At 37.7% G+C, this 16,210-nt stretch overlaps 1 protein-coding gene across 1 annotated transcript in view; it reads left to right on the top strand.

The window, feature by feature from the left end:
* The first annotated feature begins 918 nt into the window (after positions 1-918).
* Positions 919-16,210, top strand: part of Dnah12 (dynein axonemal heavy chain 12) — a 163,687-nt gene continuing 148,395 nt past the window's right edge. Inside the window, exons 1-10 of the mRNA XM_041662692.1 lie at positions 919-1,151; positions 6,309-6,390; positions 6,544-6,570; positions 7,813-8,002; positions 9,544-9,616; positions 10,365-10,523; positions 10,732-10,927; positions 13,112-13,300; positions 14,974-15,130; positions 16,041-16,132. Coding sequence (XP_041518626.1) covers positions 982-1,151; positions 6,309-6,390; positions 6,544-6,570; positions 7,813-8,002; positions 9,544-9,616; positions 10,365-10,523; positions 10,732-10,927; positions 13,112-13,300; positions 14,974-15,130; positions 16,041-16,132 — 1,335 coding nt within the window. The 5' untranslated portion in view covers positions 919-981. The remainder of the gene's footprint in view (positions 1,152-6,308; positions 6,391-6,543; positions 6,571-7,812; positions 8,003-9,543; positions 9,617-10,364; positions 10,524-10,731; positions 10,928-13,111; positions 13,301-14,973; positions 15,131-16,040; positions 16,133-16,210) is intronic.

Below are 16,210 nucleotides of genomic sequence, written 5' to 3'. Positions count from 1 at the left end.
TAATTTGAAAACCCCATTTCCTGGACTCCTTGCAAGGGAAGGCAGTTAAACAGCAGCAGCAACAAGAAAAACAACTCGCCCTCCATTCAATTGAGTGAAAAATTGTGTGACCGTTCATCTTAAATCTGTCCTAGTTCAGCAACTGCCTCTCCCAACAACCTGCAGCCCTTCCGGGCAACCAGGACAGTTTCCTTGGCGACTAAATTGTTTCTACTGGATTGTCTACGCCCTCAACTGGATACTTGCTGGAGGTTTCAACCTTCCTTATCCATGTTTCTTCCACCAGAGGGAAAATCTCCTAAGTCTGTCTCTACAGGATGAATAAGACGGTTAAATAGGTACCAGTTCTTTGTATTTCTCCCCCTATCCCTCTGAGATCTGTTAATTGGGTACCTGCAGAAAAATCTCCAAATCCTTGGGGCTTTCGAGAAAGTGTAGTTGATACCATAGTTAACATGTGTGTGTATGTTTTACTTTTGCTTTGCATTAAGTATGACTATTTTTGTCAATCATAATATCACTTTCTATGATGTTAGCCAGACTGATTCAGTAATGTTTTGAAAAATGTTAATGCTATTAAATACCAGCTTGGGGGAGGGGCATTCTCTCTTAACAACTAGATTTTGTTGTGGTTTGCCTCTAGGGGAAACAACAAACCCTGGGTTTCAGAGTTGAAAGGCTATTCAGAGCACACTTAATTCAGTTCCTTAGTTTCTAATCGTAAGGAACAAATATCTGGTTTTGTTTCTTCATAGAAAGTGACCAGTAGAGCTATGTTTAGAACCCCTGCCTACTCATCTCAACTGTCATTCTTTAACCACTACTATACTTGGCAAGTTAATCTGAGAAGGTATGGAATTTCATTTATGCTATCGGTGTGTAAGATACACTGAATATATTGAGGCTTGATCTCATGCAATTATGTCTGTATGACCTTTTTCTTTTCAGGGTATAGAGTATTTTAATCCTTAGGAGACCAAGATGTCAGATCCAAAAAAAAATGCCATTACAGCAGAAAAGGAGGCTTTGAACTTGAAGTTGCCCCCTATTGTCCGTCCCCCCAAAGACATAGGTGTTGACACACCAAAACAAAGTGAGCTGCTAAATTACAGAAGATCTAAGGAGCAGCAGAAGAAAATTAACCAGTTAGTGTAAGTTGCATATTAGTAAATAATTATTACTTGGAATTAATGATTAATGTAATAGACTCATAAAAAATTTTAAAAACTATATAGGTTGTCCATGGATAAAATAAGGATGAAAATTCAAATTATTTAGAAAAGCAATTGAGAATCAGTCATAATGATAGCCAATTTTGTAAAGTGCTTGCTGGTCCAGATCGCCTTACCTGTGCTTCTCACAGCCCCTTGATGAGGTGTATATTATTGGTAAAATAGTCTTTAAATCTTATTTTTAAAATATTTATTTTATATGTATGTGTATGTGCCTAAGTTTATGTATGTTTACCACATGTATGCTAGAGCCCAGGGAAGTCAGAAGAGGGGTCAGATCCCCTGGAGCTAGAGTTATGAGCTGCTCTGTGGGTGCTGGAAATTGAGTCTGGGTCCTGAGCCATTTATCCAGCTCATTTATCTGTATTTTTAAATGAGTGAACTAAGGAACAGAAAAGTAATTTGCTCACACAGGTGAGGTTTTGTCCTGAGTGGTCTAATTCTGCGGGTCAAGTATCTTTTTTTTTAATTTTTATTTATTTATTTATTTATTAAGGATTTCTGCCTCCTCCCCGCAACCGCTTCCCATTTCCCTCCCCCTCCCCCAATCAAGTCCCCCTCCCTCATCTGCTCGAAGAGCAATCAGGGTTCCCTGACCTGTGGGAAGCCCAAGGGCTGCCCACCTCTATCCAGGTCTCGTAAGGTGAGCATCCAAACTGCCTAGGCTCCCACAAAGCCAGTATGTGCAGTAGGATCAAAAACCCACTGCGATTGTTCTTGTGTTCTCAGTATTCCTCATTGTCCGCTTTGTTCAGCTAGTCCGGATTTATCCCATGCTTTTTCAGACCTAGGCCAGCTGGCCTTGGTGAGTTCCCGATAGAACATCCCCATTGTCTCAGTGTGTGGGAGTACCCCTTGTGGTCCTGAGTTCCTTGCTCGTGCTCCGTCTCCTTCTGCTCCTGATTTGGACCTTGAGATTTCTGTCCAGTGCTCCCATGTGGGTCTCTGTCTCCTTTCATTGCCTGATGAAGGTTAATATTCATGAGGATGCCTATGTGTTTGTCTTTGGATTGAAAATAAAGGGACAACATACTCAAACCTATGGTACACAATGAAAGCAGTGCTAAGAGGAAAGTTCATAGCACTAAGTGCCCACTTAAAGAAAATGGAGAATGCATACATTGGGGACTTAACAACACACCTGAAAGCTCTAGAAAAAAAAGAAGCAGACGCGCCCAGGAGAAGTAGAAGACTGGAAATAATAAAACTGAGGGCTGAAATCAACAAAATAGAAACACAGAAAACAATCCAAAGAATCAATGAAACAAAAAGCTGGTTCTTGGAGAAAATCAACAAGATCGACAAACCCCTATCCAAACTAATTAAACGACAGAGAGAGAACACGCAAATAAATAGGATCAGAAATGAGAAGGGGGACGTAACGACAGACACAGAGGAAATTCGGAGAGTCGTTAGATCTTACTTCACGTATCTTGTTACTGTGCCTGCTGTTATGTCATAACGTTACTGATTTCGGAAAAAGAAGCAGGACTTTCCCTTCTTGGTTAACTTCTTTTAAAAGTAGTTTTGCAGCTGACTTAAATTTTACTGCCACATTGTTTGATGGTCATATTGTCAAAAGTAATCATTTAAATTTTGGTAGTTACACATTATAGTTAAACAGGCATGGAATCCTATAACATCTTTAGACTTACATTTTTTTAAGATTTATTTATTTATTTATTATGTATACAACGTTCTGTCTCGATGAATGCTCTCACGCCAGAGGAGGGCGCCAGATCTCAGTACAGATGGTTGTGAGCCACCTCAGGACCTCTGGAAGAGCAGCCGGTGCTCTTAACTTCTGAGCCATCTCTCCAGCCCTAGACTTATATTTTTATAAGCCTATCCTTTACTTACTCATTTTTATTTTTATTTTTTTTCTGGTTTCTTTTTTTTATTTTTTTTTATTTAAATTTATTTATTTATTAAGGATTTCTGCCTCCTCCCCGCAACCGCTTCCCATTTCCCTCCCCCTCCCCCGATCAAGTCCCCCTCCCTCATCTGCTCGAAGAGCAATCAGGGTTCCCTGACCTGTGGGAAGCCCAAGGACCGCCCACCTCTATCCAGGTCTCGTAAGGTGAGCATCCAAACTGCCTAGGCTCCCACAAAGCCAGTACGTGCAGTAGGATCAAAAACCCACTGCAATTGTTCTTGAATTCTCAGTATTCCTCATTGTCATTTTTAAACCTAAATTTACGAAGAATATTATTGTGTATGCTGTTAGAGACCTTTTGCCCTCTTCATTCTTTTACACGATATTTCATTTTGTGTGTGTGTGTATGCAAGAGCCCCCAGAGACCGTAGGAGGACACCCTATCACCTGGCAGTTGTGCTCAGCATGGGTGCTGGGAACCAAACACTGGTCCTCTGGAGGGGCAGAAGAGCTCTGAAGCACTGAGCCCTCTCACTAGCCTCTTGCCTGGTCCATTCTGAAGATTCTCCTTGATACTGTAGGAACTTAGAAGGGACGCCTCAGGATGGTACTCAGCAGAGTTATGGTTTTTCATTGCCATGAACTAATCACAGTTCCATGGATATACTATATTTTTATCATTTAAAGATATGTTTTGTTTTTTATACAAGCCCATGGGAGGCCTGTCCCTTTCTGAATAGAGATGGAGAAGGTATGGATGGGGAGGGAGGTAAATTGGAAAGGGGAGGGGATAGGAGGATCAGAGGGGGAAAACTGGTTGGTATGTAAAATAAATGTTATTTAAATACATAATAAATAAATAAAGATATGCTTTGCAATTAAGGTCTAATTTATAGATTACCATGTCTAGAAAGTGTTTGAATCCCTTCCACATTGCTTTAATCCTTTCTACAGATTTATATCACTTTATGTGGCATCATTAATTACTTGTACACTGTGCCTGTTACTAGGAAGATCACAAAAAACAATAAGAAAGGACTGCGTTTAACAAGTTTGTTTGCCAGCAGGATAAGACAGTAAACACGTGAAAAACACATTACCCTTTAGATCAGTTGTTGTCAACTTGTGGTCACATCCCCCTCAAGAGTCGAAGGACTCTTACAGGGATTGCCTAATACCATTGGAAAACACAGATGTTTACATAATTATTCATGACAATAGAAAGATTAAAGTTATGAGGTAGCAACAAAAATAATTTTGTGGTTGGGGTCACCACAATATGAGGAACTGTATTAAAGGATCACAGCAGGAAGGTTGAGAACCACTGCCTTAGGATGATGGGTACTTTGAATAAACAAGATAGAGAAAGAATGTGGTAAACCATACCTGAAATCTTAGTACTGAGAAAGCTGAGGCAGGAGGATTGCGAGTTCAAGGCCAGCCTGGGTTATATAGTGGGCCCCTGTATGAATAAAAATAAGTAATAAGATAATATAATAGAAATATGGAAGATTATCCCACAAGCACGCAGGAAAGAGTCATGGGAACAATATTTAAGTAGAGAGCTAAAGAATGGAACTAACCTTCCACTTAAACAGGAGAAACTCAATCAGGGGATGGGGATAGCAAGCCCAAAAGCCATGAAATATGAATGCTTTTAGTGTACATAGCAGTTGGCAATTGCCAATATCATGAAGGTACCATAGGCCTAGGGAAGACTGGTAGAAGTTGAAGAGGAGATTGGAGCAGCTTGTTCAGAGCTTTATAGGCCATAACAAGGAATTCAAGATGTATTTTTAGAACAGTGGATGCCATTAAAATGTTCTAAGTAAGCCAGGTGTGGTGGTGCATGCCTTTAATCCTAGCACTTGAGGGCCAGAGGCAGGTGGCTTCAAGACCAGTCTGTTTATATATCAAGGTCCAGATCAGCCAGGGCTAGAAGAAGAAAGGAAAAGGAGAGGAGGGAGGGAAGGAAGAAATAAGGGAGGGAGGTAGTGAAGGAGGGAGGGAGAAACTGTTCTAAACAGAAATATAGCAGGAAATTATTAGAAATATTTTAATAAACAGCAGGCGGAAGGGGTGCTACTTACAGAACTGTATGGACACAAGACAGTGTTTTGTTTTGGCTTTTCAAGACAGGGTCTTACACATCTGTAAGATCTCTCATTTGCTGCTTGATAAAATATACTGCCTCAAAGTTTCCCATTGCTCTGGCCTCCTAAGTATTTCTGGTGCTTGCTCAATATGGCCCTGGCTCATGTGTGTGACTTTGTTCTCCTTGGCATGTCAGCTGAAAGACGGAAGGCTTTGTGAAGCCTTCAAGAGGTGTTTCTTAACACAGGGAGTGAGGAAGCTTTCTCTGACATGTTGGCTTTTTAACAGACATGGCTTAGTTTGTATTAGAATTCATTTAAAAACTATCAGTAAGTTAAAATTGAAAATTATTTTATTTTTAGTATTACAGTATTTTTGAATAATTTAAAATTTAAGATCTCACTGGTAATAGCCACTAGGGTTTGTTTCTCATTAAAAAAGTCATGTCAAAACCATTTTCTTGGAGATGTGTGAAAATAGCATTATGAGATTAATGTAGTCATAGTGTTTCAAGGTCTTTCTAAATAAGTAAAATTTCAGTTGAGACTTGAGTAATGAAAATTTATATATGTATGTAATAACAACTAGTAAAAAAGAGGACATTGATTTGAAGGAGAGTAGGGATGAGTGTAGCAGAGGGTTTGGACAAAGGAAAGGGAATGGACAAATGTAATTAAATTGTAATTTCAAAAATAAACAAAAAATAAAGGATTTAAAAAGAAAAGTCATGCATGGACAGAGCTGTGCTGGAGATGTATTGTATGAGAGAAGAATCAATAAAAATATTCAGAAAAGAAAAAAGTTCTTTCAGAGGCAGATATGATGGCTCATGCCTGTAATTTCAACACTCTGAGAAACTAAGGCAGTAGTATTACTATAAATAGAAGAGCATCCCCAACTACACAGGAAGTCCAAAGTCAGCCTGGGTGAGATGGTCTCTCAGTATCCTCCTCCTTAAAAAAGGTAAAAGGAAATGAAAATGTAGTCTAAAAATCTCTTGAAATGTCTTTGTTTAGTATTAGTATAGATACCTAAAATGTTCAACTTGAAGTATTTTAGTAGTTAATTTACATTTTATCGTATATTTTTCTAACCATAAATTTCAGAATTTCTGAAGCAAAAAAAAATCTAGACAAAACCCTGGATAAAAGAATACCTCCATTACCAGAGCCAGACTTCCCTCCGACTGTGAGTTCTCTTCTTAAATACACACTCTACTGTTTTATTTCTTAAGTGAATCTCAATAGAACACATTTTTTAAAGAACAGTTATATTTAAGGTTTTGTTTGATTTAAATGTTTTAAATTTATTCCTTGTTTGTCTTTTGTTTTATTTTCACAGATGACCAGTGAAATTAAAAAAAAAGGAGTGAGTGGATTTTCTTGTTTTGAAAATGTTCAAAATAATTATTACAAAGTATTTTCCTAAGACCACCCACTGAGCCTCCTCCAAGAAAGACCTCCTTAGACAGATTTATAGTTCTAGGCCCAATGGGGCAAGCATGTTGTGGGCCACAAATGAGGTTTTCAAGAGTTGTATTTGTGTTGCCACCCATTATTTGAGGATTATCTGTATAAGATTATCTATATAAATATTTTAGTTCTATCCAAACTATTGAAAAATATTCAAAATATCAATTATAGAAAAATACATCTCTCGTGTAAAAATAGTGTAATAACTAATTATCCTAATATTGATATAATGTTTATTTTTCACTTAATAAGTACTTATTGAGAGTTACTATATACTACCTATGTGCTAGGTACTAGAGATTTTGGGCAGACACTGACAGCATGAGTAGAAACATGGGACTGTGAAATGATAGGAAGAAACATGCAAGCATGCAAAATTTAAAGGATCCAGAAAATTTTGGAGCTGGTTACATATAAGAGGAAATTATAAAGCATATTTACAGATTGGGCTGTAAATTTTCTTTCTTTCTTTCTTTCTTTTTTTTTTTTTTTTTTTTTTGGTTTTTCAAGACAGGGTTTCTCTGTGGTTTTTGGAGCCTGACCTAGAACTAGCTCTTGTAGACCAGGCTGGTCTCGAACTCACAGAGATCCACCTGCCTCTGCCTCCCAAGTGCTGGGATTAAAGGCGTGCGCCACCACCGCCCGGCTGGGCTGTAAATTTTCTAAGTCCATGAAGATTTTCTTTTGGGATAAAGGACTAAAAATATGAATATGAAATTCTCCTTATGAACTGAGAATACTGTGAAACAACCTCCTTTTATTAGTCACGGTTTTGGTTTAGTTTATCTAATTTTTTAAAAAATCCATTACATTTATTTATACTGTGGTGTAGTATGGTGTGAGGTGGGGTGGTGGTGGTGCTGCTGCTGCTGGTGCTGCTGGTGCTAGTGCTGGTGGACGAACTGCTGCTGGTTCTGGTGCTGGTTGTGATGGTGGTGCTGCTGCAGGTGGTGCTGGTGCTGCTTGTGGTGGTGGTGATGCTGGTGCTGGTGCTGATGGTGCTGGTGGAGATGCGTGTACAACTTTTAGAATATTTTTCATCCTGGAAAAATACTGTCTTAGAAAATAGAATTTAGGAGCTACACGGAAATGCTTTCTCATTCTGACCCATTTGGCTTGTTCTTTCAATGTTCCCAAGTTAAACTACATTTTTATGAAGCAGTGTGTAGAGAGTAGCCCTATAGTGCCTATTCAGCCAGAATGGCTGGATCACATGTTGATGCTGATACCTGAGCACTTAAAGGAGGGGAAAAAGAGAGAAGAACTGCTTGGAAGTCTCTTAAAGGAGGTGTCGAATGACTTTGAAAAAAGCATGAAGAGATATTTGGGTAAGTAACGTTTGACATGGACCAAACTTCTTTTACCCCTGTCTCACGAATCAGAAGCGGAACGAAGCAGCGTGTTTGGCATACATCTGTAACACCAGCTCTTGAGGGGGAAGTGGGAGGATGAGAGTTCCAGGTCCACCCTCAACTCATAGTGAGTTTGAGACCAGCCCGAGATATATGAGATCTTGTCTCAAAAAAGCAAAATAAGACAAAATATTGAATACTATCTATTTCAAATGCCTGTATTTCTTCACTATGATTTTTATCAATAGCTATATTCTGAGACTGCAGGCCAATCAAAGGTTTTAATTTAAGGATAACTTTTGTATTTATTAGCTACTATTCATTGCTATTTGGTTTTTTGTTTTTTTACTATAGTCTTAGTTATCCTATTTTTATGACTGTTAGAAAATATCCGTGTATTTTAATCTTTGTGATTTTTATTAGCATATTGTTGTTGCTTTTTAGACAGAGTATCACTTTGCAGCCCAGGCTGGCCTCAAAGCTCATGGCAATCCTCTTGCCTCAGTCTCTCGAGTACTGTGGTTACAGATACAAGCCACCATGCTAGACTCTGCCTTTTCTTCTTTAATTGACAAAATTATATCTATTTATCATATACAGTTTGCTTCAAAATAATGTAGGCATTGTGAACATCTAAGGTGAACCAACTACTCCATGCATGTGCTGGAGATGATTGAAAGTAGTTAAGTATCTATAAACAGAGTATCATTTTTCACTATCTTCATATTATTGTACACTAGATCTCTTTAACCTATTCCTCCTAGCTAACTGAAATTCTCTAACATTTTGCCAACATCTCCCTAACTCCCTTTCTCCCCAGTCCCTGGTAGCTGTCTTAGAATGAATTTCTGAAGTGTATGCCAGTGATCTCTGAATAGACAGAATGTAAAGAACTGAGGAGTAAAGGGTTCCTATGTTGACTCTTTTGAGGGATACCTTGCTCAGCCTAGTATAGTGGGGAGGGCCTTGGTCCTGGCTCAAAGAGATGTGCTAGACTTTGTTGACTCCCATGGGAAGCCTTTCCCTCTCTGAGGAGTGGAGGTGGAAGGAGCTGGAGGAGGGGAGGGAGTGGGAACTGGGATTAGTATGTAAAATTTCAATTAAATAATAATAGTAATAATAATAATTATTATTAATAAAAGTGTTCCTGTATCTGAATTCACCTCCAATGGAAGGCCAAAATGATGCTAAGAGTTTGATTATATGAGCCGGGCGATGGTGGCACACGCCTTTAATCCCAGCACTCGGGAGGCAGAGGCAGGTGGATCTCTGTGAGTTCGAGACCAGCCTGGTTCCAGGACAGGCTCCAAAGCCACAGAGAAACCCTGTCTCGAAAAAGAAAAAAAAAGAGTTTGATTATATGAAAGAAAGGGATTTTTTTCTTATATTCATTCTAATGTACAGTAAATTCTACCTTACAGTATCAAGTTAGAGATTTAGACAAAAAAAAATCTTAGTCTTAGAGAATAGATCCTGGAAAGATATTCAGAAAATGTTAACACATATGTATATTTTAGTACAGAGTGTTCTTGTGAAACCTCAAGTTAAATGGCTTGAAGATGAAGGGGGCCCTTTGCCAGAATCTCCTGTGTGAGTATACTATTTTTAAAAGCAGCATATCGTCTAGCTTTGTCCACAATTTTAAAATGAGCTAACCTTATATTCAAGTCTGTAGTCATGAAGGGCAAATGTATTTTCTTTTAAAAATCTCCAGTTATTCTTATATTTTTGGTTGTGAGCCTAGCCTTTAACGGCTGAGCCATCCCTCCAGGCCTCTCCAGTTATTCTTTACATTAATCATCGAATTCTACTTACAGTAGTAGGAGGACCAATATGAAAAATAGTAACCTGATAAGCATTTTAAGGTGGCTCATACCTGTAATCCTGGGACTCTGTGGATGGAGGTAGGAGAACCAGAAGTTCAAAGTCAGCCTCAGCTACATAGTGAGTTTGAGGTTAACCTAAGCTACATGAAACTTGGAAGAATAATAATACACCAAAACTCAATTTAGCCTTGAGTAATTTTTGATGTATTATGCCAGATAAATTTTCCCATAAGCCTAACACTGTTCTTAAGTCTATATTTTATGTAGCTGAGCTAGGCCAAAGTAGACTTTAAGTGGGAACACGCGCTAGCGCCAGGTGTCTGTTTCAGCCGCTAATGATCTCTCTCTGAAGACAATGTAGTTTCAAAACTGTGTGTGCAAACTCAGAAGGCTTCCATTCTTGACCGCAATTCTTTCCTCCCAGTCCCCAGTGTTTTCACTTTAACATTAATTTCTCAAAGCTTAAGGTATATTGTTTCGGTCATGTTTAATGTGTTGTTTTGCTTTTCCAGGGGACTGGATTATTCCAATCCTTGGCATTCGAACTTTGTGCAGGCAAGAAACCAAATATTATCTAATTTGCACATCGTTCATCCAACTATGAAAATTTTGTTGGAGTTTGGTTATACAACATTTGCAGATATAATTTTACTGGACTTAACAGGAATTAGGTAAATTTTTATATGTATTGATTAAAACTTAAAAGCTGAATGACTCCTTTTCTGAAATATTTTATTGTGTAATTTTAAAGCTGATTTATAAATCTCTAAAACCTTTCTTTATATTTTAGAACTTAAAATTTTATCTTATCTGTTTCAACAGTTGTATAGAAAGCCAATCTGCCATTTGTCTGAATTATTTTCCTTTGTCCATCTACAGAGCTAGAGGCCCAATTGATTGTGATGCTCTGAGAAGTGATCTATCAATTCAAGCTAAAAAATCAGAAGAGAAAATAATGAACACATGGTACCCAAAGGTTATAAATCTCTTTACTAGGAAGGAGGCACTAGAAGGCATTAAGCCTGAAAAAACGGATTCCTTTTACAACTGTGTTTCCATACTTATGTCAAATCAGGTATATGTGCTATTGTGTCAAATCAGATATATGTGCTATATGTGTACCTTTTGAGTGATAACACTTAGATTCAGTACTTTAAATAAAATTTATTAAAGTACAGTGCTAAACAAAATTTTAAAAATAAATTAAATAAGGCCAGGGAAATGGCTCAGAGGGTAAAAGAGCTGGCCATACAACAACCAGGTTCTATTTCTGGGGCCCTTGTAAACAGCTGGATGCAACAGCTTGCGTCTGTAATCCTACAATGGGCAGTAGAGACAGCAGTAGAGTAGAGATGCAATTGCAGTAGAGATGCAAGCTCAGAAGCTGGCATAGTCATGCAACAAGAGAAACAGGAGAGGCCCTGCCTCAGCGAGTTGAAACGAAAGCAATGACTCCCAACATATTCACATACATATTTCCCAAATACATTTTTAAAATAAAGAAAATATTTTATTATAATTTAATTTAAAATGTATCAGAAAATCCTTATGTTCAGAAGCATCCTAAAAGGAGAAGGGACTGGTAATATAGCTCAGTGATGGTGTTCATCTGCCATACATGAGAAGCCTATTTCCAAGACAACTCAGCACATTCATAGAAAGTAAAAACAAAGTGAGAAAGCATGGCAGCGTGTGCCAACGACTATCACCTGACCCGTGCTGAAAGCATGGCAGCGTGTGCCAACGACTATCACCTGACCCTTGTGGAAACCAGTTGTCTCTACTTTTTCTGCAGTGTGTTAACAGAAAGATTAGCCCAGTAAATATATGTATTAAATTCCAAGATGTTTACTTTTCATTTGATTCTCAGGAAATGTCGATTTTGAAATGCCTTTGGTCATCTTTAGATTGTAAACATAAAAAGAACATCAACCTTACACAATTTTGTTTTATGGCTCCCTTAAATTTTTACTACTCCAGACATAGAACTCTAGAAAAAAAACTCTAGAAAATGTTTTGAATGAAAACATTCCTTTCAGTGAAGAGCTACAAAAGGCATTGATTCGACCTTGTTTGTTTAAGAGGGTACAATGCATCCATATGCAATGCAATACTCAATTGGCAGTGGAGCTAACATGGTACCGAGCATATGCAGTTTCCTTTCCTCTTGCTGTCACTCTCCTAAGGACTATGATTATTTGCTAAGAAAAGATAAAGCATGTTTGGGAGATTGTTCAGATCCGAGCATGTCTTCTTGACCAAATATCTAAGAGCTGATCTGAAGTAAGAATGCACTTTCATGCTTAGAAATGTACACATTTCTTGGTCACCATGGTTCTACCTCTGCTGTCACCAAGCACGTGAAGGAAACCTGACTTCTCTAGGAGGAAAAGTACCCGGAGTTCTTCTGCTTACTGATTTCTGCAGCATAAATACTTTCAACATGTATAATTCAAGATTCTAAAAGTTTTAACAATTCCTCAAATTTGTGATTGTTTAACAATTGACTCTTGTGACCATAGGAGGTATCTTTAGTATCAGGGCCATTGTCTGCTCCTGCCTTCATGTGTAAGGTGTAAACCTTCTAATCCCCAGTCTTCTCCATTTGCAGTGACATTTTATTTATATTTTAATAAATAAAGCTTGCCTGAAGTTCAGAGAGTAAAACGGCCACACTGGCCGGCCTTACAGACCAGGCTGCAATGACACACACCTTTAATCCCAGTAGCCACTCTAGTTGTCATAGAAACCGGGCGATGCATGATTTACTTTAATCCCAGTGGTGCATGCCTTTAATCCCAGACCTAGAGAGGGTTATAAAATGGGAGGAGACAGCTCTCAGACACAGTCCCATTCTGAGGTTCCTGGAGGCAGGATCACTCTTTTAGACTGAGATAGAGGTAAGAGCCAGTGCTGGCTTCTTTGCTTTTCAGGTCTTCAGGTTGAACCCCAATATCTGTCTCTGAGCTTTTATTGATTGTGTACCACCATATTGTTTGGTTCTTTGAAATGTCTAATGTGCCAGGGACAGACAAACTAGCAAATACAGAAATTCTACACTGCCATGTTTAGAGAGCTGATATTCTATTAAAAATGGTTTCCATATATTGTTCTATTTATTGTTTAGACATTTATTAAGGATGGTTATGACTTCAGGAGTAAGCAAGTTTATGGAGATCATGTAATTATACACAATTCATTTAAGGTAAAGATTGAGTTTATACCTTCTGAAGTAATACTAATTTGTGTTATCATGTAGTTAAAGGATCTCTTACGGAGAACGGTAGAAGAATTTGTAAAACTCTTTGATCCAAAACACCAAGACAGGCTTCCAATATTTAAGATGGAATTGACATTTGATGAAGATAAAATGGAATTTTATCCCACCTTTCAAGATTTGGAAGATGTCGTTTTAGGTCTGATAGAACGAATATCTGAAACTCTGCAGGTATTACCTCATCCTTAACCACCATGCGTCCTCATACTATTCTGCTTCAGAATATTTGAATTGAATCTCACTACACTCTGGATAAACATAAAATATCATAGTTTTATTTCCCTCCCACTTATTTTAAGTTATATTTTTTCTTTTACAACTCTGTCATTTGGAGATGTTTTCCTCCTTCTTACCTTTGCTTATTGTTCTAAACTAATATTTATTTTTTATTTTTTTAAAATATTTATTTATTTATTATGTATACAATATTCTGTCTGTGTGTATGTGTACCTGCAGGCCAGAAGAGGGCACCATTACAGATGGTTGTGAGCCACCATGTGGTTGCTGGGAATTTAACTCAGGACCTTTGGAAGAACAGGCAATGCTCTTAACCTCTGAGCCATCTCTCCAGCCCTATTTATTTATTTTTTATTGATTTTATTGAGCTCTACATTTTTCTCTGCTCCCCTCCCATCCTACCCTCTCCCATGGTCCCCATGCTCCTAATTTACTCAGGAGATCTTGTCTTTTTCTACTTCTCATGGAGATTAGATCCATATATGTCTCTCTTAGGGTCTTCTTTGTTGTCTAGGTTCTCTGGGCTTGTGATTTGTAGGCTGGTTTTCTTTGTTTTATGTCTAAAAACTACTTATGAGTGAGTACATATGATAATTGTCTTTCTGGGTCTGGGTTACCTCACTCAAAATGATATTTTCTAGCTCCATCCATTTGCCTGTAAATTTCAAGATGTCATTATTTTTTTCTGCTTTGTAGCACTCCATTGTGTAAATGTACCCCATTTTCTTTATCCATTCTTTGGTCGAGGGACATTTAGGTTGTTTCCAGGTTCTGGTTATGACAAACAAAGCTGCTGTGAACATAGTTGAGCACATGTCCTTGTGGCACGATTGAGCATCCTTTGGATATATACCAAAAAGTGGTATTGCTGGATCTTGAGGAAGGTTGTTTCCTAATTTTCTGAGAAATTGCCACACTGATATCCAAAGGGGCTCTACCAGCTTGTATTCCCACCAGCAATGCAGAAGTGTTCCCTTTACTCCACAACCTCTCCAGCATAAATTGTCATCATTATTTTTGATCTTGGCCATTCTTACAGGTGTAAGATGGAATCTCAGAGTTGTTTTGATTTGCATTTCTCTGATGACTAAGGATATTGAACATTTCCTTAAGTGTCTTTCAGCCATTTTAGATTCCTTTGAGAGTTCTCTGTTTAGGTCTGTACTCCACTTTTTTATTGAATTATTTGTTCTTTGGATGACCAATTTCTTGAGTTCTTTGTATATTTTGGAGATCAGACCTCCGTCTGATGTGGGGTTGGTGAAGATCTTTTCCCATTTTGTAGGCTGTCATTTTGTCTTTTTGACCGTGTCCTTCGCTTTAGAAGCTTTTCAGTTTCTAAATACCTGTTAAATGATAGAAAACTAACTAAACTTAAGGTGGTTTGATTTTATCTCTGAGGTTTTACATTTTGAGACATGGTGTCATTTTGTAGCCGAGGTTGTCCTGCTCAGCTCCAATTTGTTTTTATATTGTATTAAAAACTATTCACTATTAATACTTTTCATTGAGTTACCTTTTCTTCAACCACAGAAATTTAAAGAGAATGTCATAGATGAGTTCAGCTACGTATGCATGACATCCAATTTTGTTTTTGTTTGTGTTAGAATGTCCAAACAGTGCCGTCTTGGCTGTCAGGAACGACATCACCTGTGAATCTTGACACAGAACTTCCAGAGCACGTGTTACAGTGGGCTCTCAATACTCTGAAGATGGCAGTGCATCAGAACCTAGAAGGCGCAAAAGCACATTATGATTCATATGGTATATATGAAGGGGGTTTTTATCATTCTGTTTTTAGCTAGGATTTAGGCAAATATCTGGTTTTCTGGTGCTGTTATGAAAGAACCAGAAATAAGCAGAATCATGAATAGTCATGGATCAGACCTAAAAATTTGCACTTTATTGGCTGGTTTGAGGGGGTGAACATTAATGGAGCAGGGAAAAAGAAAATCGGAGATGCTGGATTAATAAGCTACAAAAAGGCTGAAATCATGTGACTTTAGCCATGCTATAGTGCATATATAGATAACACACATTGAACTTATTTTTTTTCTCTTTTTTAAAATTTTAATTTTTAGGGTTTGTGGAGGGAGGAATCACAAGGGTGGGAGGTGGACATGGAAGGACTGAGAAATGAGTGTGAAATTACCAAAGAATCAATAAAAATATTTTTTAAAAAATAAGAGAACAGTTTTGTAAAGCCCGAGGTTTACCTTTAATGCAAAGTGTCTCTGATATCAGGATGGATAGTTGCCCTTTGACAGGCTATTACCTAAAACTGTCTGCTATCTGACATCTATTCCTCTAAATTATTTTCAAAGTTTCGACCACTGTAGTACATAAAGATGTAAAGATACACTTGTTTGGGCAGACAGTCCTATTACTCTCTTTGCAATGCACTAAATAAACTTGTCTTTTTGGCTTCAAAACCTATTTTACTTGGTTTGCCTCTTGAATCTTTAAGCATTTTTATTATCTATTTTCGGTTAGTATACAAAGTAGTGGCTGCTAAATTCTTTTCCTCTTCTTATTTCTCTAAATGTTGTAATCTACATCTGTCAACACCCTATTAAAATCATGCTTGAGTAGGCTACTCTGTTCTGTGATAATACAGAAACATTTTGCTATATTAAAATGTTATTCTTATTTTAATTGGGATGTTGATTTTCAGTTGAAAAATATAACTGGCTCCTTGATGGGACTGCAACAACTATGATAGAGACTTTCCAGGCAGAAGACCATACTTTTGATGAGTACACAGAGGTAAGTGCTAATTCTGGTTTTTTCATTTTATTCTTATTTTTAATTAAAATATAATTACACTATTACCCCCTTCCCTTT

Source organism: Microtus oregoni, unplaced genomic scaffold, assembly GCF_018167655.1.
Source record: "Microtus oregoni isolate MIOR12 unplaced genomic scaffold, Mior012 000013F_ref0000133, whole genome shotgun sequence".
NCBI classification, from domain to species: Eukaryota; Metazoa; Chordata; class Mammalia; order Rodentia; family Cricetidae; genus Microtus; species Microtus oregoni.
The sequence above is the reverse complement of the archived record's forward strand: the minus strand, read 5'-3'. Positions and strand labels throughout refer to the sequence as shown.